The 24,235-nt window shown below is 38.8% G+C and overlaps 3 protein-coding genes across 10 annotated transcripts in view; all 3 read left to right on the top strand.

Annotated features, from left to right (window-relative positions):
* LOC129447289 (uncharacterized) overlaps positions 1–24,235 on the top strand; it is an 85,360-nt gene that overhangs the window by 32,490 nt on the left and 28,635 nt on the right. Inside the window, exons 3-4 of one of the 7 annotated variants that reach the window (XM_073874064.1) lie at positions 1,302–1,353; positions 1,578–2,556. In XM_073874064.1, the coding sequence (XP_073730165.1) occupies positions 1,323–1,353; positions 1,578–2,464 (918 nt within the window). In that variant the 5' untranslated portion in view covers positions 1,302–1,322 and the 3' untranslated portion in view covers positions 2,465–2,556. Of the gene's footprint in view, positions 1–1,197; positions 1,354–1,577; positions 2,557–5,475; positions 5,590–24,235 lie in introns of those variants that run through there. The other 6 variants (XM_073874063.1, XM_073874065.1, XM_073874059.1 and 3 more) reach the window with 6 other exon arrangements.
* LOC129447296 (uncharacterized) overlaps positions 1–24,235 on the top strand; it is a 40,180-nt gene that overhangs the window by 852 nt on the left and 15,093 nt on the right. The gene's annotated exons all lie outside the window — the stretch shown is intronic.
* Positions 5,472–16,807, top strand: LOC129447295 (uncharacterized). Of its 2 annotated transcripts, XM_055208964.2 has the most exons (3): positions 5,486–5,589; positions 8,597–8,674; positions 12,688–16,807. In XM_055208964.2, the coding sequence occupies exon 3, from the start codon at positions 12,741–12,743 to the stop codon at positions 13,572–13,574; it is 834 nt and encodes a 277-aa protein (XP_055064939.1). In that variant the 5' UTR covers positions 5,486–5,589; positions 8,597–8,674; positions 12,688–12,740; the 3' UTR covers positions 13,575–16,807. The 2 variants fall into 2 exon arrangements, with proteins under 2 accessions (XP_055064938.1, XP_055064939.1); XM_055208963.2 differs by lacking the exon at positions 8,597–8,674 and having other exon boundaries at positions 5,472–5,589.

Raw genomic sequence — 24,235 nt, 5'->3', positions numbered from 1 at the left:
TTTTGACATGCTATAATAAATTATATGATATTTTGAGCTAAAATGTACTCTGGGCACATCAGCGTTTTATTTGGCATCTTGTGAAATGCCCCCTATAAAAGGGCTCCCTGTCTCTTGTTTTGTATGCAATTGAGTGAATTTAGTCAAAGGTTAGGAAAAGGGCAAGCGATTAAATCGACAGATTAAAATTAACCATAAATTAACATTTATTTATATTAAGGTATATCTTGTTTTTAGTAGATTAATTATCATTTGTAAATATTATGTTTAGCAGGTGGCCCAGTGATTTTATTGGGGTGGCAAAAAGTCACTAAAGACATAATTTCTATACATTCTACGCATCTAGAATCACAAACAGCCTACACAAAGGATTTCAGTTAAACTATGTATTTCCAATCCTATGCAAAAAGAAGAAAAATGTATGCAGATTATTTGCTTAATGAAACGGCTACAAGCTACCCTCTTTAACTTTTATGAAATATACAGTGGGTAAAATAAGTATTTGACACATCAGCATTTTTTATCAATAAGGGGATTTCTAGGTGGGCTATTGACACAACATTTCCACCAGATGTAGCCATCAAGCCAAATATTGAATTCATACAAAGAAATCGGAACATTTAAGTATACAAGATGAGTCATAATAAATAAAGTGAAATGACACAGGATATAAATATTGAGCACTCTTTATAAAATACTTTGTAGAAAAGCCTTTGTTGGTGATTACAGCTTCTAGACGTAATCTTGTATGGAGAGACCAGTCGTCTGCATAGCTCAGGAGTGATTCTGGCCCATTCTTCCACACAAATGATATTTAAATCTTGAAGGTTCATTGGGCCTCTTTTATGAACTTTGATCTTTAGTTCTCTCCATAGATTTTCTATGGGATTTAGGTCAGGTGATAAATTCTATAAAAATGCTGATGTGTCAAATACTTAACATCCTTCACTTCACTGTATAAATGTTAAATTATGTTTTACATGGCAGGTCATACTTCTTATCGAAAATTTATTTAAAGAGCACCAATGGTCTGATCCACGATTTTGTGTCATCGTTTACTTTGAGTTTGTACCTTTTGCATATCGTTAACATGTACTTACACACACTTACACACCAAAGGACATGTAAAATCGTGAATCAGACCATAGGTGTTCTTTAAGGTGTTCCTGTGAAAAATGTATTCATTCGTTTTGACAGGTCTGTTTCATCAAACCACACAGGATCAATATTTTTTTATCTTCCTTCAGTAAAGCCCTTTATGAATTAAAAGAGAAATAATTCCTATTATTCGACAAGTGAAGGTCAACTTCATCATATGCAGAATGAGTAATGAAGACACTGAGGATCAAACAGGTTGGTGTCCATTCTTGAGTCTTCATCAATGATTGATAAGAAACATTACAGCTAAAACCTGGTATGATATAATTTTGATTTTGTTAAAATATTATGGTTTTAAAAACATAATGGCAGAATTTTCTTTTCAAATAAATGTGACTCTGCCTGTAAGCCCAGCTACAGTATTTTTTTGTGATTGGCTAATTTTTACAAAAAATAAATTCTTGTTTTGTTTATTTTAGACCAAATGGAACCAAAAGAATCATCAACATCAGGAACATCATATAATTCCATACAGGCAGAAAAATCTGATAGTTTGCAGAAGAAAAACTCTTTTCCAAAAACAATAGAAGCCAGCAAATCTTTTATTTGCAATCATTGTGGAAATGGGTTTAGAAGTAAAGCATACCTTGTAAAGCACATAAAAATCCACACCGAAGAAAAGCCTTTCACCTGCCCTCAGTGTGAGAAAAGTTTCAGGAGGAAAATAAACTTTAGAAATCACATAAGGATTCACACTGGCGACCGTCCATACCCATGCCTTCAGTGTGAAAAAAGTTTCACAAACAAAACTAATCTAACGGTCCACATGGGAATTCACACTGGAGAGCGCCCATACGCATGTCTTCAGTGTGGAAAGAGTTTCAGACACAAACATGGTCTTCAAGTCCACGTGAGGATTCACACTAAAGAGAATCCATACCCATGTCTTCAATGTGGAAAGAGTTTTACACACAAAACTAATCTAACGGTCCACATGAGAACTCACACCGGAGAGCGTCCATACCCTTGTCTTCAGTGTGAAAAGAGTTTCAAACACAAACATAATCTTCAAGTCCACATGAGAATTCACACTAGAGAGAATCCATACGCATGTCATCAGTGTGGAAAGAGTTTTACACAAGAAAGTAGTCTTAAAACCCACATGGGAGTTCACCCTGGAGAGCGCCCATACCCATGTCTTCACTGTAGAAAGAGTTTCAGACACAAAACTAACCTAAGGGTTCACATGAGAATTCACACTGGAGACTGCCCATACCCATGTCTTCAGTGTGGAAAGAGTTTCAGACACAAACGCAGTCTTCAAGTCCACATGAGAATTCACACCGGAGAACAACAATACCAGTAGTTTCCATCCCCCTTCTTGTGTGTACATTTTGAAGTATCGCATTAGAAATAGTGGTGGAAATTTCAAATAAAAATCATTTCATGTGCAAAAAAGTTTTTAAAGCAACACTATGTAGTTTTTTTACCTTTAAATAATGTCTCTAAAATTATTTCAGTGATAGAACAACTTTTAACTGGACAAATTGTACTGTTGCTGCAATCTGAGCAGCCTCCTAGCTGCTACAAGCACCCTCTGAAAGTGGCGGTGGAGGGTAGAGCACACACCCCCGCCCCTCCCTCTGCCTGCAGAAGAGTGTCTGATAGGCACTGTTGCGCTTTTCATCCACATGGGGGAGATGTAAGTCATTTTTACATGGAAACTACATAGTGTTGCTTTAAAAGTTTTTAATTGTTTCTTGTTTTACTGCTTCAAAGTCTGTTCGTGAAGATTTTGTGTGTGTGTCTGGCCTTTCCAATGGTTTCAAAACCATGTCCCCTATTCCCTAGGTAGTGGATGACAATTGAGTTCACTTTATGGGGGAGAAGTGAATGAAAATGAGTGTGTGATTTCTGACACTGACATAAATACCACGCGTCAGAGCCAATGCGCCAAGTCAACCAATGCGACTTCTGGAGAACGCACCTGAAAACATGTTCGGGACGTGTCTGGCGGAACTGGCAGGAATGGCCACCATAGTTCTCACATGCCCGTCCATCACATTGGAGGAGGGGTGGGACAAATATCACAACAACCTACGGGCTCACAGCTCAAGTATCACGGCTACCAAAGCACTCAGCTGAAAAAAAACAGCTGGGATTCTGCATCCTCCAGGCGTTTCAGCCGCATTTAAACGTTTTGGTGTGTACGCCCCCTTACACCCGTATAGCTTTATGGATTGTACTGTGAAACCGTAAAGTTTACTTTCTAACTTTTTGTCACATTTGTCATGTTTATTTTATGAGAACAAAACAACTGCTTTTCACATGTATTCACGATTGTGTTTATTTATTATATTTAATAAACATTTGTATTATATTTTACAATAAAAATATCACATTTTCAATTTGTTTATTTTTTAAGAAGTAGAAAATAACTGACAACAAAAACTAACAAGGGTATAAAGTAAATGTTTGCTGTTTACTGTCAGTATCCTTCAGCTGATTCCAGTTATGGGTTTGTCTCCCGTTGTATTGGATACATTGAGTGAGCGAGTGTACATCCAATGTACCCTCGAAATTAGAGTGCATTGTGGGTAAAAAGTAGTGAAAGAATGTAGAGAATTAAGTTCTTCACTCAGGTTTTGGACACCACTACAAAATGGAGGACTTCAAATATAGTGCACTATATAGGAGATAGAGAAGTTCACATCAAGCCAAGTTCACATAACATACCAGAATTTGTTCTAGATTTGCCCATTTTATCAGGATGCACCAGGAGGTGTCTTGTGTGGACTTATGACAGCAAAGATTCCCAGAATGCATTTTGCGTCAAAACCAATGAAGCTTAAAACCTGCATGATATTAAATATATTACTCTTTCTGTGTTATACAATGTAGTTTTAACAGCTGTTTAGTAGAGAATATAGCTAAATAAACTTCAAATCTGTGGTCAGTTAGTAAAGACAGCGCCTATATTACAATTTCCCCAAATGATTTTGGATATGTGAGTTTCAGATGATCAGCAGGTCAGCGCCGTGTACACTGCCGAGGGCAGCCAGATTTCAGCAAGTAGGGATGAGCGGGGCACAAACTAACGCGGGGTTAATTGTAAAGCAGCTACTTTACATTTTTATACAGGGCTGATCTGTGCTTTTTGTCTTTTTCTCTTACTGTCAAAATGATCTCATGTGAATTTGTGAAAAGTTTTGATGTGTTTTGGTTAAGATTTTGAAAAAGAGTGTTTTGGAGGCATAAAAGTACATTTCTTCATCTTATCTTTTTCGATTTCTGAGTTGGTTGTGTCACCAAATCCAACCGTATATTAATTTAATCACTGTCTTGTTACCTAAAACATAACACCATTTTGAAACATGTCAACAATTCCTAGTAACTGATAGCTGGGATTAAAATATTTTTTTACACAGCAGGGTTAGTTGTAACACAGTGAGCCTCCAGTATATAATGACAATGAAATAAAACCAAATTTAAATACTATTTAACAAAATGATAACTGTTAATATAATATCAGGGGAAATAACTCACAGTTCGGATTTTTTGTCTTAATTGTGCAGCCCTTTCAAAAAATGTATATGCATTGATGCATAATACAAGGATGGTTAGATGAAGGAGCATGGATGGATAGATGTCCACACATTCATCTATTATAGGCAGATATTAACCAATATTCACCTGTATTATATAGACAACATTTGATTGAATTATTTTAACCAAATTGGTGTTACAACAAACCCTCTGTTTAACCCCATTCACACAGACCTTTGGTCCCAGAAAATACCCGTAAAATTGCCAGACAAGCTTCTGTGTGAACGCAAACACGTACCGTTAATCTTCTGGGAGCGTTGCCGGAAAGAGGACCTAGTAAGATACATGGAATTTACTTTGGTTTATCAAAACATTCTCTGCAAGCATGTGAAAAAATAGGTCATTGAAATTTGTCGGCCCTTATGATGTCAGATGGGGATAATACCATCCCTAAATCTGGTCTATCCAACCACGGCACTGACATTTAGTGAAGAGATCATCTCATTTGCATTTAAAACAACACAAAAAGGCACTTGTTGCTCACACCTACAAAGTGGCAATTTTAATATGCTATAATAAATTATCTTTATGGTATTTGTGCTAGAACTTCACATACCTACTCTGGGGGCACCAACGATTTATTTAACATCTTAAAATGTTTTAAGAAATGTCCCCTTTAAATCCCCCTCGGTCGTTTTGTGTATCTGATCTGTACCACTCGCTATCTTCGGAGCGGGTGCCCCTTTCCTTCTTTCACATAGTGGTATGATCCTAGTCTGCCCTCCCATGTGATTGGCCACGCGGTGTGCTCATCCAAATTAGAGTCCCGCCCCTGCCTCCGCCTCGGCTGAAGATTCGGCTCCTGTGTATTGACTGATATCGACACGCGCGGAGAAGGAGGTCAAGAGAACTACATTTGGCATATCAGAATCTTCTTTAAAACAGGTTAGTGCATTAATGGGATGCCCACTCGGAATATAACGCTGTACAGTCAGTGGTGTAGTCTAGATTTTTATAGTGAGTACACGTTATAAATATGTGCTGCGCGCTTTCCTCTCAATAACATAAACACACAACAAATATGACAGCGGGGTAAAAAATAGAAAGAAAACATCTGATCACAGTGATGTTGTTTGATATATGGATATAGCAGCACTATAAGTCACGCCACGGAGACTGGGTAGTTTATTGCTACACTTTATACAATACAGCCTATTGCTTTTAAGCAACAAACAGCCTATCATAACAACCTATAAGCCTACTGTGTAATTGAGACATTAATTTAAGAAATGCATTAAAAGCAGAAAGACGTGTAGGCTGCGGAAATATGGGTTCACTTCAATCCACACCACAGACGTTCTTGGTTTGCTTCTTATTTATTAAATCGAAGCAATTGTTTGATCAAACATTGATTAATATTAAGATACAATTTATACAAAACGAAATTCACTTTAAAGAAAGACTTTCTACTACACAAACCTCGCAAAATCGCTTGCCCGACGTCCATTACGGGCTATGGCGAATTCCTGTCAGGCTACAAAAATGTATCTGCGCCTTGGCCGTCGGGCGGAGGAAAAAATATTGTAATGTGTTTGCATTCTCTCAGATTTAATTAGGTAATTATGTTGTATGTAATTCGGCGTCATCTTGTTAGCCATTACTATCCTCACTAACAAGTGAAACTGTCAGGAAATGAAGTGAAAGCATTAAATCCATTATTCCTTTCGTTCACGTCTGATATGCGCGCTCCTCGGCTCCGCTCTTCACGAGTAGGCTTGCTCTTGTGCTCATCAAAAAGTATATTAAATGCTTCTTTATTTGTCATTTCGTTTAACCTCAGAGTCTAACATTATTCTAGCAATTCCCTTTTTCTTTTTTTATTTAGTAAGTTAACTTAAATATGTGAGAACGAAAATATATTTTTAGTAGGGCTGTCAATAGATTAAAAAAATTAATCTAGATTAATCGCATGATTTCATGAGTTAACTGCGATTAATCGCAAATTAATCGCACATTTTTATCCATTCTAAATTTACCCTAATTTAACACTTTTCAGGTTTTTAATATTCTAATCATATATACATATATAGATGCTTTATGCAAATGTATGTTAACAACAGCCTGTTTACATTTTAACAGAATCACCAGCCATTGTTTTGTATATGAATTTTCCTTTCAGAAAATTTTCTTTCTCCATTTTTGTTTGCTGCTGCATCATTTGTGACCTGTGCTGGCAAGTTGAGTCGGAATTAGCAAATTAAAAAAAAATAGTTGTTCATATTTTGACATTCTCTATTAAAACATAGAACAATGCATGATTTGTTGAATATAACAAAATATGACAGAACTTCACGTGTTTGAAGTTGAAAGAGTCAAATTACCACAAACATTTCCACATCCATACATTATATTACCACATCAATACCTTAAAATCACTGGTAAAACTAATAGATTTAGCACACACAAAGCAAAAACATCATCAATGTATGTTCAACTTTTTTTCCTTTTGTTTGATTGACATTGAGACAGACTGCTTAAAATCTAAGTGATCTAATATAATGTTACACATCAGATAGTTTTACCCAACAGTTAACCAAACATTTACTTTTGCAGATTTACAGATTATAGAGCCTACCTGCGTGAATTCTTATCAAAACACATATTTTTTTTTAAACTGTAATTTTGTGTAGATGTCTATATATCCGGGTCGCGCACTCGCGCGTCTGTGTGCACGCGCTTCAGATATCAGTCAGTCAGCGTGAGGGGATCGCTTTTGAGTCTTGTCGCTCTTAATAACTCTTTAACATTAATCAGGTACCGAACTTTATCTCTCTTAATGACTCTTTTAACATCAAACAAGTCCTGCAGTCTATTTTCTAAGTCATGCATAAAAGCGAAACCAAAATGAATTGAGACGCATCTTTGTATTAGATTAAGCATTAGGAGGACGGTAACGTTACACCTCTCAGACGTATAAATAAAGATCATATCAGATGTCCAACGAGCATTTAGAGCATTGGATTTGGTAGACGATTTGCTTAATGTTCTTATTTCTATGAAAACCTTTTACTCATTTAGAGAGAGTCACATTTGTCTGCGTCTCTGTTCATTCAACTATGGGCTGGACCAAGGGTCAAACAGAAATTGCGCGTTGCGTTAATCTTCGTTAATAAAATTAGTGGCGTTAAAATGAATTTGCGTTAACGCGTTATTAACGCGTTAATTTTGACAGCCCTAATTTTTAGTGATTTGCATGAAGAGAATATGATGTTAGAAGCTTCATTTTAAGCATTTAGTAGCCGTATTTATTTAAAAACTTTAATAGGCTATTTAAAAAAGTATAAGGTTTTTTTTTGGGTTCATTTATATTTCCTGTCACTGTGTGCAGGTTCTTTTTTGTAGGCTATGACCAAAAAGGCTTAATAAATGTCACGTTGCATTACAATTTAAAGTATCAATAATGTCAAAAATGTGACGTGCAGTTCGGGTGTGTGTGTATGCTGTTTAAATTAGTGTTCTGAAGTTTTGACGAATTTTATAGACTTGTTATAGTTTCTTATTCAAAACAAAAGTGACACCCATAGATTCAGGCCCACCCGGACTTAATCCATGCCCACCCATATGTCACGTTCTGCATCCGCCACTGGTCCTGAGACTTTAATATGGCATTAATGGCAAAAATGTGCTAGCTCACCATTAATTAGAAATAAAAAGGTTGGCAAAAAATGCATCTGAAAACTCACCAGATTGATGCTTTTAAATAAGTAATTTTAAAAAAAATTCTAAGGGGGAGCATGCTCCCGGACCCTAGGGGTAATATTCTTCTCATCTTTTTCACACCTGACCCATTTTCATGCCTGAAAGGTCTCCAAAAAATCTTTATTTTGGAGTTAGTTGAACCAATGTTAAAATGAAAGCTATTTTACAATATACATATTATTGGTTTCTGTAGGAAAAAAGAGCGGGTGGTGGCAGCGGAGCTCATTGGGTGCTCAGCACCCCTAAAGCTCTAACCCTACAATCGCCTCTGGTGAGTACTGTGATTATTTTCCCGCTCACTCGTCCCAGCGCGTCACCCCAAAAGCACCACCACACTCACAGATTCATGTATCTTTGAAAGCATTCTGAAAGTGTACTCTTAAACACATAAACTGAATGTGTTATCACCATCGTCAGTTTATTATAAGCAAGAAAAGACTTTTAACAGCCAGTAGCATTTACAGTCGGGGAAACTGGACTGATTTTTAAACTAGTACACCATGGCTAACACATGCATGAAAGGAGAAAAATGATCCACTCTTTCAATAGGTATTATCTGACTACTATTGATAGCTACACAGTAATTTTAATGGTGTAAATGTTTTTAATTAATACGCATTTAGGTTGACCATGAATTAACTCTCATTTGCATAGTCACTGATATTTAAAGCTTATTTTTGCATATAATACAAGCAGTGTCTAATAGGCTTTTATTTAATTATTACAAGAGTATCATGTAGCATAATATTAGACACCAAAACCAAAGTGGAGAAGATGCAAAGGGTCTGAACTGAACATCAACCCAGACATGAATTCCTTTACAGAAGTTTGAGGTCCTATACATACAAATCTTGAACATATAAAAATAAACACAGAAGGAAAGTTTAACACTGTGAAGCACAACCAAACATGCTGGAAGAGAACTGAAGGCAGTAGTGGATTATATGAAAAACATCAGGACATCAACATGGGCTTATTTTAGTGCATGTGGATATTCTCTCTGGATAAAGTAATAAACGAACACATGTGCGTTGTTAACTCAGCACTGCGCCACTCGTTCACTTCTCCACATGGACTGTTTGTTTACAGTGTCGTGTGAGCTATGTTCGACTTAATTTTGCACTTTACAGAAAGCTTGCTGGTGTCAAAGTACTGAGAGAGCACCAAGCAAACTTAGGGGCCAATCACACCAAACGCGTTTTTAAACACTTGGAAACGCCTTTTTGGTCACTTAAAGCAACACCAAAGAGTTTTTTTTTTTACCTTAAAATAACGTTTCAAAAAAAGTTTCAGTGGTTCATCCACTCAAAACAGGGTGAATGGCACTTTCACATTCAGCCCTCTATCGGCCAAAACGGCACTAAAGAAGTTTCCAACTGTCAGGTAGTGGTCCTGTAGTTCGTGAAAACCTTTACGGCAGACCTACAATCCAATCAGAGACAGCTATCCTGCAGTATTTACGACAGTGGTAATGAACAATTACGCTTCTAACCTGTAGGGGGAGCAAAGAGCAAAAACTCTTTAGTGTTGCTTTAAAAAAAGAGCAGTGCGGCGCGGCTTTCTATATTGCTAGGCAACCATTGAATCAGCTGTCTTGTCAATCAAAGATTGAAGCGTGAGCGCTCTTTTGCTGTTAAAGGGACAGTAAGTAGGATTTACCCCCATCTAGTGGTGAAATTGTATTTTGTTTTCAAACGAATAGTGCTCTCTAGCGCCTCGCTTTTCCAAATGCATTTTTGCAACTACGGTAGCCGTTATGTACTCACTGATCTCCTTGTCCGTTTCAGCTGGTTTAGGTGTTCTGAACGAAAACGCGTTGTGGAAACGGGTTGGTAGGCTAGTGCTTTTTGTCCCTCTCTGCTATTATAGTTTATCAATATGGCGGAATGACATGGAAGCCTCATTGGACTTACCCGTTCAATGTAAATAACGAGGAGAAATTCTAAGCTTACAAAGAAAAGTCAGATCACTGGCAGAGGTCATTCGACACCTATAATGACATATTTATAAATAAAGACATTGATTTTGATTAATAAAACACTTAAAATCCTACTTACAGTCCCTTTAACTGTCATATTAGCAGAAACTTTATAAAGAGGTTGCTTTCTCTGACCTTGATTGAGGGTGAGAGGTGCACAAAGACCAGTTCTTCTCATTAGATATGGTTCTTCTGAGCAACAGTAAACTTCAGTCACCACAACGAAAGGCCCACCTCTCCCCTCATTTGATTGGACAATGGAAAGACGCGAATGACGTCAGGCGCTTTTCCCCTCTAAGCGCTCCTTCAAAGCGTGTGCTGTGGTCGGCGGCAAATAAACGCAAGGAGTTCTACGCTCACAAGATCCTCAATGTGGCTACAGTAAGCCTAGTCCGTTATTTATAAATGTGTATGTGGTGACAATTTGATTATTTAATTTTTCCTGACCAATTTTTATTTATTTTTTGCTTTTTCTACAAATATACCCATGCGACTTACAACCAGGGTCACATATAATGTTACACAACAGTTATTTTTCCCAACAGATAACCAAACATTTACTTAAGTCATACTAGATTATATCTACGTAAAACAGATAATCTTCTGTCAAAACGGATATTTTTAAAACCTTAATCAGGGCTCCAGACAAAATGCGACCAAAAATTTGAGAGTGTGTGACATAATTTTTACATCCAGTCGCACATGTGCGACCAGTAAATTTGCCTCCCCCACCCTCCGTATTTTTTTTATACATTAAACGTGGAAGGGGCACGTCACTGATCAATGAAATGAGCAATGAAATAATCAATGAGACTCGAGCGCGCACGCAAACACACACACATACTCATGAGAATGCTGGTGTCATACAAAATTCATTCACAATTACTTTTTTGCCAGTTTTGTTGGTCTGGAGCCCTGGCTTTGAATTATTAGGAATTTGTACCTACCTGAGAAAATAACTGGGTAATAGATAGCACACTAGTGAAACTGAAGAACTAAAGCCTAACATTTAATGCACTTATCCAGTCTTTTCAGTGTCTGTCTGTGTGAATATAACTGTTGGGTAGGATGAGCTAAATATACATTTTGATCTAACAGACACTCTATAGTCACCCGTAAAGACTTTTTCTTCCACTGTTTCCACTGTTTACTATTTGTGCTGTCATGACAGCGATGGTGCTGTCAGTTTACCTTGTTGCATCTTCAAAAGTGCAGAATAAAATGTGACAGTGACTGAATTTGAAACAGCTTATTGTAAGTTCTGCATTCATTATTAAAGCAATTATTAGTAATACAGTGGAAATTAGTAGATTTGGTTAGCATGTTGATTTACGGTGTGCGCCACTGCGCCCCTAAATTTTCTGGTTGTGCCCCTAAAATTTTCAGTTGGGGGCCACTGTGCTCCTAGTGAAAAAAGTTAGTCTGGAGCCCTGTTAATTGTGTGTGTATATCAGGGTTTCGCGCATAGGAGTCTGATTTGTCAGTTTGCGCAAGAAAGATAATTTTGGAGTCTTGTCGCTCTTATTAACTCTTTTAACATCAATCAGTTCCCAAACTTTATCTCTCTCTATCTCTCTTGTTTTAAAACCGAAACCAAAGTCAGACGTGCATGTGGATGGACACATCTTTGTATTAGGTAAAGCATCTAGGTAATGTCTTGATTTTTTCTTATTTTATTTTCCCACATCACTTATCTTTTGCTTATCTGAAAATTATTCAACCCATGACTCAAAAACCATAATGTAATTCATTTAACAAGTACTATATTGTAAAATTAAGTCATTTTAAATTAGATGTAGGACTTCAGGTCCACCCTATTCCAAGGCCAACTTAAAATTGTATGGCCTTGCGACTGATGGTCAGATTATGGCAAAAAAAATTATTGCAGATGTAAAATAGTAAAGGAATGCTACTTGTTACAGCTTTCCACATTTATCAACCCATTTAATTAAACATGGTTTCGGTTACTAGTCAAATGTTTACAGAGGCCACATCGCCCCTCGAGCACCCTTCTCACCTTTTTCACCCCTGACTCGTTTTCATACCTGAGGATGCTACACCTCACAAAACATACAAATAAAGATCATTTTAAATGTTTTATAACTATTTCAAGAATTGGGATCGCTACACAAGGGCTTACTTATTTGTATGAAATCGTCAATTTCAACCAAAATCGACTTTTATACTTTGTTTTGCCTGTAGCTCAATATTATGCTTCACGTTCCGACTCATTTAGACAGCATAGGTCACAAATATAAAGGCTCACAAATATCACAAAAATAAATACTTGTTTTGTTTTATTTTAGACCAAATTGATCCAGAAGAATCATCAGCATCAGGATCATCATATGATTCCATAATGGCAGAAAAATCTGATTGTTTGCAGATGAAAAACTCTTTCCCAAAAAGAAAGCGAAGAACAGCTGCCAGCAAATGCTTTACTTGCCATCATTGTGGAAAGGGGTTTAAAGGGAACAAATGTCTTGTGAAACACCTGAAAACCCACACCGAAGAAAAGATTTTTACCTGCCCTCAGTGTGAGAAAAGTTACAAAAGGAGAGAAACACTTAAAAATCACATAAGAATTCACACTGGAGAACGTCCATACGCATGTCTTCAGTGTGGAAAGAGTTTCACAAACACATATTTTCTAAAGGTCCACATGGAAATTCACACTGGAAAGAATCCATGCACATGTCTTCAGTGTGGAAAGAGTTTCAAGAACACAAGTAATCTAAAGGCCCACATGATGATTCACACTGGAGAACGTCCATACGCATGTCTTCAGTGTGGAAAGAGTTTCACAAACACATATTTTCTAAAGGTCCACATTAGAATTCACACCGGAGAGAATCCATACACATGTCTTCAGTGTGGAAAGAGTTTCATAAACACAAGTAATCTAAATGCCCACATGAGAGTTCACACCGGAGAGCGTCCATACAAATGCCTTCAGTGTGAAAAGAGTTTCACACACAGTGGTTGTCTTGAGGACCACATGAGAGTTCACACTGGAGAGCGTCCATACTCATGTCTTCAGTGTGAAAAGAGTTTTAAACATAGACATAGTCTTAAAACCCACATGAGAAATCACACTGGAGAGCGTCCATACACATGTCTTCAGTGTGAAAAGAGTTTTATACATAGACATAGTTTTAAAACCCACATGAGAAATCACACTGGAGAGCATTAAGGGGCCATTCACATGTCGCACCTAAAACGCTTGGAAAACGCATCTTGTCACATGACCTGCAGTGCGCTTGTGGCATTCTGAAATGTTGAAATGTTCTTAACTCGATATCACAATGTATGATTTTTTTAACTATTTATTTGTATGATACAGCTGCAAATAAGTATTTGAACACCTGAGAAAATCAATGTTAATATTTGGTACAGTAGCTTTTTTTCAATTACAGAGGTCAAACGTTTCCTGTAGTTTTTTACCAGGTTACTTTGCACACACTGCACTCTACACACTGGATTTTGGCCCACTCCTGCAGAAAGATCTTTTCTAGATAAGTTAGGTTTCTGGCCTGTCGCTGAGAAACACAGAGTTTGGGATCCCTCCTAAGATTCTCTATTGGGTTTAGGTCTGGAGATTGGCTAGGCCATGCCAGAACCTTGATATGGTTCTTACAGAGCCACTCCTTGGTTATCCTGGCTGTGTGCTTCGGGTCATTGTCAGGTTGGAAGACCCAGCCTCCACCCATCTTCAATGCTCTAACTGAGGGAAGGAGGTTGTTCCCCAAAATCTCGCAATACATGGCCCCGGTCATCCTCTCCTTAATACAGTGCAGTCGCCCTGTCCCATGTGCAGAAAAACACCCCCAAAGCATGATGCTACCACCCCCATGCTTCACAATAGGGATGGTGTTCTTGGCATGGTACTCATCATTCTTCTTCCTCCAAACACGTTTAGTGGAATTATGACCAAAAAGTTCTATTTTGGTCTCATCTGACCACATGACTTTCTCCCATGACTCCTCTGGATCATCCAAATGGTAATTGGACATGTGCTGGTTTAAGCAGGGGAACTTTCCGTGCCATGCATGATTTCAAACCATGACGTCTTAGTGTATTACCAACAGTAACCTTGGAAACGGTGGTTCCAGCTCTTTTCAGGTCATTGACCAGCTCCTCCTATGAAGTACTGGGCTGAATTCTCACCTTTCTTAGGATCATTGAGACGCCACGAGGTGAGATCTTGCATGGAGCCCCAGTCCGAGGGAGATGTCATGTTTAGCTGCTTACATTTTCTAATGATTGCTCCAACAGTGGACCTTTTTTCATCAAGCTGCTTGGCAATTTCCCCGTAGCCCTTTCCAGCCTTGTGGAGGTGTACAATTTTGTCTCTAGTGCTTTGGACAGCTCTTTGGTCTTGGCCATGTTAGTAGTTGGTTTCTTTCTCTTGTATGGGGTGGACATGTGTCTTTATGCAGCTATCGACCTCAAACAGGTGCATCAAATTTAGTATAATAAATGGAGTGGAGGTGGACATTTTAAAGACAGACAGGTGTTCAAATAGTTATATTGTGATTTCTGTTTTTTTTTAGATTATGTCTCTCACAGTGGACATGCACATACGATGACAATTTCAGACCCCTCCATGATTTCTAGGTGGGAGTACTTGCAAAATAGCAGGGTGTTCAAATACTTATTTTCCTCACTGTATTTCCTTCCTAAGATAGCCCGACGGCCAGGGTAGAGATACGGTTTGGTAGCCCAATTGGAGGACAGCATAGCCCCGGGATTGTCGGGCTAGCGATTTTGTGAGCCTTGCCAGCAAATGTAACAGAAAATCGGAGCCAAAAGTGTTTATCTATAGTGAGGTTTTTTTTCTGTTTTCAGTCTTCGGGGTTTGGGGTTTTATTTTCCCCCGTCACATTCACTCAATCGACCTCCCTGCAGTTCACCTTGTGTGCCTGGAGCAGGGAGATCGCTCCCTCGAGGAACATTTAAGTGACTTTTAGTGTTTACACCTTTATCCACCTTCCCGGACAGCTGCCTCTGTACTTTCCTGCTTGCTGGTCTCAATACACCACACGAGCGCAGTTGTCCGGCGAGGGTCCTCAAGGGAGCTTCACTGCATTAATGGAGTGGGTGCTGGTATCTTGCGGATCTCCTTTCACCATTGAGGATGTCGCCAGTCCCAAACCAGAGACCAGCCAGCAGTCACCCTGTCGCACGTAGCCTGAGCCCACTGCAGACAGAGAGCCTGCAGTGACACGTGAGCCAGTGCGTGCCACTACTGAGCTCGACCTCGTGCCCGAGCCTCACAGAGCATCTGACCAGGCATGTGAGCTGGCTACCCTGTGCGTTACCATGGAAGTCCTGGTGGAATTTGAGGGAAGCCCCACCTACACTCCTGCCGTTTGGTGTGAGCTGCTGCTGAACTGTGGACAATTTGACTTTTTCCATGATGTGTTCTCCTGCTGCAACCTCTGCTGGTCCCCCCCAGCTGTCCTTCGTCTCGGCGGGTCCCACCCAGCGCGATCCTAATGGTCTAATCAGAGTCAATGGATTATGCTAAGCTATGCTAAAAGTGGTACCGCCAGACCCAGAGATCGGCTGAATGGATTCCAAAACGTTAAAAATCAAATATTTAACTGTAGGGGAGCTGAAAATGAATAAAAAAGTGTAGTGTCCCTTTAAACATAGTTTACACCATTCTACCCTTACCAGAGGATTGATTTATGCATAGAGAACAATTGTTTAAACTAAAAAAAATGGAAAAGCAATTACACAATGTTTAGATATGAATGAGTTGCATCACCTAACTTGCCTTACTTTCAACACTTTTCCCAAGTCTGAGGCATTTAACATCCCATGTTAATACTCTGTGTGGATCGATTTAACTGCAGTATGCCACATTTTTAACTGGTCTATATTACACTACATACGGATTGCACCATTTGTCTAGAGAGGACGCTCGATGGTGGCAGCCCGGACACAAGGAGTGGTTGCAGCACCCAGTTTAGGCAGTATATGTACAAAAGTTGGATAGAGCATCTTTATTTCACTTGAATCATTTATGTTTATTTTGTAACATTTTGTATATGTGCATAAACAAACAACATATCAAATGTGTGGTGTAATGAATTGTTTCATGTATTTGTCCTAAAATTACACGAGAAGGAAGTTGAGTCTTCACATGTATATGTGTGTTTTAAGGTAATTTTAGCCCATTTTTACTTGATGATTTACTTGAGCATGCATCAGGTATACTTCAGTGCACATAGTGTATTTATGTTGATTTTATGCAATAAATAATTACATTTGAACCATTTTTAAGAAAGTTAAGACTGAATGGACCCGAAAATGTCAAATGGTGTAACCGCCAATTGCGCCAAAGAATGAGAAATATTAAATATTTTATTTCATTTTAAAATATCATTTCTAAATGTAAATTTGAATGCATTTTTGTAATATTTGTTCTGACATATGCTGAAAACAGCTCTGTTTTCTAAGGCTATGTCCACACGAAGCCGGTGCATCCCCTATCCGATCATTTTTTCCCTTGCTCTAAAAAAAAAATAATCCGTACACACGAAACCACTGAAACCGACTGAAAGCGGTGTAGTATATATGCCGGACCAGTATGGGGCGCTGTAATTCTGCCACAGATATACACTATACACGGAGAAGAAGACTTTGAGCATGCGCATAACCAACGTATGGTGTTGTCTATTATCGATTGTTGGTCACCACAATTGCATAGAAGCAATAGATTTTGCTGTAATAAAGCTAGTAGGCTTTAGTAGCTTCTGTAGCACGAACACAATCACGTAGTCCACCGTTATTGTTGCTGCTGTTACGTGTGACGCTTCTGACACGTGATGTGATGACGTTTTCGCTTCACAAAATATACGGATTGGCTGTACAGACGAAACCGCAAGGGTGTCGGTTTCAGATTTATCCACTTTAGGACCCGGTTTCAAAAAATAGCGGATTCAGTCTCCCAAAACGCCGGATCCGTGTGGATGTAACGCCAATACGATAACAAATTTATACGTATGCAGTGATACGCGTCTCCGTGTGGACAGCCCCTAAATAATCTTTGACAAATGATGTATGTTAAAAAAATCATTTTACACCAAACTAGATTATTATATTTTATTCACATTTATTATTAATATATTTAAATTTTCATTAAAAAAATACTAGTTACACCAATTGACACAGACTGGTTACACCACATTGACATTTTTTCAATTATCCCCCAAACATTCTTTTAAAATTAAATAAAACCATAAATTTCAGACTTGGTCCTCAAAAACGAGAATGTGCAAGTAATCTGCATCTTTATTTTGAAATTTTAACCCTTTTACATTTGATTGAAATGTAAATAACTAAGGTCACGTCATTGACCCTGAAGTTTAGAAGCCGATGTTAGAAAGCTCAGGCAAATAAAGAAGTATTGTTAGGGTTTGATATTAGGAAAGCTATGGTATGCTTTGAAACGAGGGACTTTTAATTAAACTTAAATGCATAGGAATTGGAGGAAAGTTATATAACTGGATTATGGATTTCCTTCTAGAAAAAAAAACAACAATACACGTTAGGATAGAAGTAGAGTATTCTGAGACTTATATGATAGATAATGGAACTCCGCCAGGAAGTTAAATATTATGATTAATGATATTTTTAGTAATTTTAAGAGTGACATTTGAAGGGCATTATTTGCAGATGACGGGGCAATATGGAAAAGAGGTATGGGAAAATAACTAGAGTTTATTTGCCCATACCTTACTAGTGCTTCACACTCCAGTCCAGTTGGTGGCGGTAAATGTACCAAAAGTTGGTTTGCCATCCGCCATTAAAAGTCAATAGAAGAAAAATAACACATCAGTGAACACGTGGGCTGAATCCGAAATCGCATACTTACTGTGTAGGTACTGAATTTCATTGGGTACCTACTTAACGTGCGCTAAGGCAGTATGTACGTTCGCGTTAAGTATGTACAGCATTCGCCATGTTGACGTTATCATGTGACATATGACGTAGTAGACTTGTTCGAGTTCATGTGGAACCACAAGAACCGACAGGAGGTTGACATCACAATACCGCGAGAGCAACTCGAAATCAGAGTTCTCCGTGTGATTTCTGGAATCGCTCTCACGGTACTTTGATGTCATCCAGCTGTTGGTTCTTACAGCGGTGCATAAACTCGAACAAACCTAATAACAGACATGAAAACGTATGCGTGTGTATGAGGGACAGGTGCACTAACACCTGATTGCATAAGTAACTTGATCTGTAACAGTGTTACAGATATATTACACATTATTTTGTAGGGGACAAAATAAGTAAAACAAGCAGATTGTAATTTAATATCTATTGTCAGATGACAGCTGTGCTTGAATACAAACTATACAATGCAGCCAATGTGATTATATACATTTTAGTGAAGCAATCTCTTGTATTTACTTAAAACGACAGGAAACATGAATAAAAAATGAATGAATAAAACTATCACAATAAACTTTCCCATATGAAACAAAAGTTTATTCAAATGTATTTTTCTAACAAACCATCACATATTTACTGTCAGCTCAACACAGCTGTGATAATTCTACAGCTTTATTTTCATGAATCAGCTGAGCACTTTAATTGTGGTATATCCTGGGTCTGTGCGTGAAGTCAGGGTGCTGAGGGACAGCCCTTTAAGCCTTTTCCCCTTTATTATTTGATTCATGGATCCGGACACCAATTGTCTTGCCAAGAAAAAATCTTTAATATATATATGTCAGGAGAGAAACCAGTAAAGATGTTCTATTTATGACAGCCAATACATTTCTTTAATTCTCCTTCCTTTCACCCCGTCATCCCTCAGTTTCTCTGGGGTGGTACAGTAAGGTTTGAGCTTTTATACATCACAGAAAGACTTCCTTGTAAGGTAGAAAAACATGTTGCTTAAGCATCTCAAATATAGAACATATATGTCATGCTAACACATGGCACAGTCCACTCCTATATTAAGATACTATTCTTAGTGTATACTTCTATGGTGCTTTGCAAACTGTACACATCTGACATGTCATTATCAATGAAGCGTATTACCCTCTTTCAATCCCCTGACATGTGATCCATACTATCTATAGTCTCGTGCATTCAAACACATGCATTTAACACTCCATAAGATAACACAACTGATTATGAATATAAAGAATAATAATACAGATACATAATATATAATAATAAAATCATATTAAAATAATAAATTTTAATAAAAGAATAAATTTAATATTAAAGACTAAATTTTAAGTCTTCATCTCCCTCCACTGGAACTACGGCCGTCAGTTCCACACCATTACTCCCAGGTGGCCAACCTATTAAAGTCATAGTGAGGAGAAGAAATTGCAGACCAAGAGATAGTCAGAAAGGACAGAAGAATGGAAAAAGAAAGGAAAGGAAAACAAAACAAATAACGAAAAAAACCCAACCCATGGTATGTCCCCGTATACTATGTGTCAATTAACGACTATGTGTAAGCATTTAAAATGAACCCCAATCATCCTATTCCTTAGGGTTGAAAATCAGTAAGCAAGTGTGCATTGTTATGTGGTTGTGTAGTATGTTTAAAATCTCCTATTTCCAACCATCTCTAATCAATGTAAATGGAATTGATTCCTGAAATGTAAATAGAGAAATAATTAAACATCAATTCTTTGTTCCCATTCTTTAAAGCTAATGGACGAACATTGCTCAATTTCAGGCCATAAGACATTATCATCATTTTGTTCATTCACTAAGCAAGGTTTAACTTGTGACCAATGATACCATCTATCTGTCCCTACACCCTTCCCTTTGAGGCAAACACTTGTATCAGTTGTTAAGAGTATCTCATATGGCCCCTCCCATCTAGGCTCTAAACCTTTCCTAGCAATGCGTTTGACCATAACAAAACTGCCTAACTCGGGAATATGTGGAATATCAGTAGTGGTGTGTTTTGCGTCCCATTGCTGTTGAGCTTCTCGCACTTTCTTATTATTGTCTTTAATAGCTTTGTCCAGCATTGCGAGATAGCGTCGTAACTTTTCTTGGAACAAAGTAGAATCTCCTCCTGTTCCCGCAGGTGGTGGAGCATCAGGAGGTAGAACCATTGCTCTTCCAGTCATTAATTCAAAAGGTGTTAGTCCTGTAACTCTGTTTGGAGTTGCTCTCAAATTCCACAAAATAGCAGGTAATAGTTTATGCCAACCTTGGCCAGTTTGCAGAATAGCCTTGGTTAGAGATGTTTTCAGTGATCGGTTCATTCGTTCTACCATTCCTGAACTTTGTGGATGATATGGAATGTGGAATTTCTGTTTAATCCCCATCAACTTCATTGCTTCCTTCATCAGTTTTCCAGTGAAGTGAGTTCCATTGTCAGAATCAAGTTCATATGGAAGACCCCAGCGGGGAAAGACTTCCTCCACCATTACTCGTGCTGCTGCTTCAGCCGTGCAAGTTTTCGTAGGGAATGCTTCAACCCACCTAGTAAACCTGTCCAAAATGACTAGAATATATTGGTACCCTCCACTGGGTGATAAAGGTCCTGTGAAATCGATTTGCAGATGTGTCCATGGACCTGTAGGTCTAGGTGCATGTGACATTCGCACCTTTACAGATTTTCCCACATTTGCTTTTATGCAGATCAAGCATCTTCTACAGTAATCATCAATGTCTCTCATCATTCGTGGCCACCACCAAGTCTCACTGATTTGAGCTTTCATTGCTTTTGCTCCAGCGTGCACTTTTCCATGATACAGCTGCATTAGTTCTCTTCTTGTTCCGATAGGCATTAATTCCTGTTGGAATTCTCCAAATACCTTGATCATCTTCTTTTGCTCCTGCTTTTATCCAGTGTTCTTTCTCTTCATCTGTCTCCATTTGATATGACAGAAGGTGGAGCTCAAGATTATCTTTGCTGTTTTCCTTTACCAAGGTAACAGGAGTAAGAGGAAGTAGAGCTGCTTCTCTAGCTGCTGCATCTGCTGCCGTGTTACCCTGACTTTCTTTGGACTTGTCAGATTGATGTGATTTTACTTTGATCACGGCTGCTTCTCTAGGTAAGTGACAAGCTGCAATCAAGCGACGAATTATGGAAGCATGTTGTATTTCGCTTCCACTGCTAGTGATAAGTCCACGTCTTTTCCACAGGGCTAGATAGTCGTGGACCACGCCTAAGGCATAGCGGCTATCCGTGTAGATATTGACTCGATCTCCTTCTGATAGTTCAAAGGCTTCCGTAAGTGCTACAAGCTCAGCTACTTGTGCTGAAAACTGTCCAGAAAGAGATCCTTTCTTTACAACAGTTCCATCAGCTTCCACTACAGCCCATCCAGTATGTCGTTTTCCATCGACATAGTAACTAGATCCATCGACCCATAACTCTTTGTCTGGGTTTTCAAGAGGGATTGGATTAACTGGACCAAGACTATCTTCTTCTACTTGTTTTTCACACTCATGTGGTATTCCCTCATGTGGTTCCAGCATCATTGTTGCAGGGTTAAGAGAAGTGTCCCTGATGATTTCCACTCTCAAATCCTTGTTTAACAAAGTTGCTTCCCATTTTGCTCTTCTTGCGTCAGTTATGGTCTTGATGTTTGTGTTGTTCAACAGTGTCACTATGCTGTGTGGGGTGTGCAATATGATAGTTTGTGCTCCTATCAGATTTTCAACTGCATCCATTGCCCATGTGGCACCATCGAGAGCTTGTATACATCGTGGTTGACCAATCATAGTGACAGGTATTTTTGTGGAAAAGTATCCAACTGGTTTGTATCGATCACCTGGTTTTTGACACAGTACTGCTGAATACGTCTCATCTCCCACCCTGGTCCACAAATGAAATGGCAACCGTCCATCAGGAAGTCCCAAAGCTGGGGCTGAAGTCAGTTTTTCTTTCATAGAAGTAAACGCTTCCTCAGCTTCTGGTGTCCAGTTTATCTTTTCCACTCCAGGCTTTCCTCCCTTGTACAGGTCGATAAGGGGGCTAGTGATGCTGGCAAAATCAGGTATATACTGACGACAGTAGTTGAAAAGTCCCATCACCTTCCGCATTCCTGTAACTGTTAGAGGTTTTGGAAGTTGTCGTAATGCTTCTACACGCTCGGTTGTCATTCTCCTCCCCTTGACAGATATTTCTTGGCCCAAGTAGATCACCTTGGTTTTGGCCAACTGTGCTTTGTCGGGGTTGACCTTGAATCCTCCTTTCCTAAGGGCTTGTAGGACAACATTCAGAGCAAATAGATGGCTGTTTTCATCTGGGCTTGCAATCAACAAGTCGTCAACATACTGAAGGCAAACACTTCCTGAACTCTCAATTTCAGCTTTTTGCTCTGTTAAGAACTGGTCCAAAGCTCTATGAAATACAACAGGAGACAAATTAAGGCCTTGTGGGAGTCTATTCCAGACATATTGTTTTGTGCCCACTGTGAAGGCCAATTTCTCTTGAGATCTTTCATCAATAGGTATAGACCAGAAAGCTGACAGTACATCTAGTACCGTAAAAATTCTTGCATTTCCTGGAATATCATTCAGAATGGTGGCAGGATTGGCTACAATAGGATGCGGTTTTGGTGTTACACTGTTAAGTCTTGTGTAATCGATGGTTAATCGCCATGAGTTGTCTGATTTCTTGACAGGCCATACAGGACTATTAGTGGTTGATGAAGCCTGTCTGATAATTCCTTCAGCTTCCAAGTCTGCCACTATCTCTTCCACGGCTTGTCTTGCTTCAGGTCGGATGGGGTACTGTTTATGAGGGGCATGTATTGGTCCTTTAATAACAATGGGGTCAATGTTGGCTTTGCCACAATCCAATTTGTGTTTAGCCCAAACATCTGGATATAAACTGCACAGAAGACCCCACACACCGTCTTTTCCCCAGTCTCTAATAATTGGCTTTGCTGTACCAACAGACCATAGATTACAAGTACGATCTTCATGTGGTATTATCCCAGCTGTTGTAGTGATTTGACGGCTGTCAGTGAATATGATCATGTTTAACAATGGAAGGATGTCCATGCCAATAAGGCTTCCTTGTGAATTCGGTCCCACCCAGAAAGATGTCCATAAGACTTCATCTTCATGTATTTGCAGAGGAACTTGTATACTTTTGCGAAATTTTGTGATACCACCTCCAACTCCTTCAACTTCCATAGTTTCATTTGTTGTAGGTAGTTTCAGATCTGTTATTGAAATTGCTGCTCCTGTGTCGACCAAAATGTCACATGGGTGGCCCCCTATTAATGCATTGATGAAAAGGCGATTGTCTCTTTTCTTATTAATACAGGGGGCCGCTGGTTGCTATTGCGGACGCATAATTCCCTCAATGAGCTGACGAACTTGTGCTTCAGTCCATGTCTTCCCTTGAGAGTTTTCATCATAATTTTTCACACTGACCTGTTTAAATGATGGACCTTGACCTTCTGATCCACCTCCTTTAGCCCAGCAATCTTTTCTAACGTGGCCAGGCTTTCCACAATTGAGACAAACAATCAGCTTTTTCTTTGTGTCCATGTTGTATTGAGCTGTCGCCACTCCTCTTCGATATGACTTGTTTCCTTCTTCCTTGTTTGATCTCATAGCCATCTCTAGGCGGCCAGCCCATTGCATAATTTGGTCAAATGTCTCACCTGGGTTGACTCCAAGTAACAAGGCTTGTTGGTATTTTGCACTCAGTCCATCCACAAGTGTGTCGGTAAACTGTACATCATCTCTGTCAGGTTGTTTCTTAGCACAGAGTGCCCATCTCTCATAAGCATTCCACTTACGTAGAGCATATTCATCTGGAGATTCATCATCCTTTTGCTTAATCAATGTCACTGACGTGAAAGGAATTTTACAGCTGCCTAAGATTTCTTGGAT

Source organism: Misgurnus anguillicaudatus, chromosome 12 (genome assembly GCF_027580225.2).
Source record: "Misgurnus anguillicaudatus chromosome 12, ASM2758022v2, whole genome shotgun sequence".
Lineage (NCBI taxonomy): Eukaryota > Metazoa > Chordata > Actinopteri > Cypriniformes > Cobitidae > Misgurnus > Misgurnus anguillicaudatus.
This window is presented reverse-complemented; position numbering and strand designations above follow the sequence as displayed.

Bases quoted from the DNA above. Each gene is read 5' to 3' on its own strand.
- LOC129447295 (XM_055208963.2), top strand. From the start codon at position 12,741: ATGGCAGAAAAATCTGATTGTTTGCAGATGAAAAACTCTTTCCCAAAA.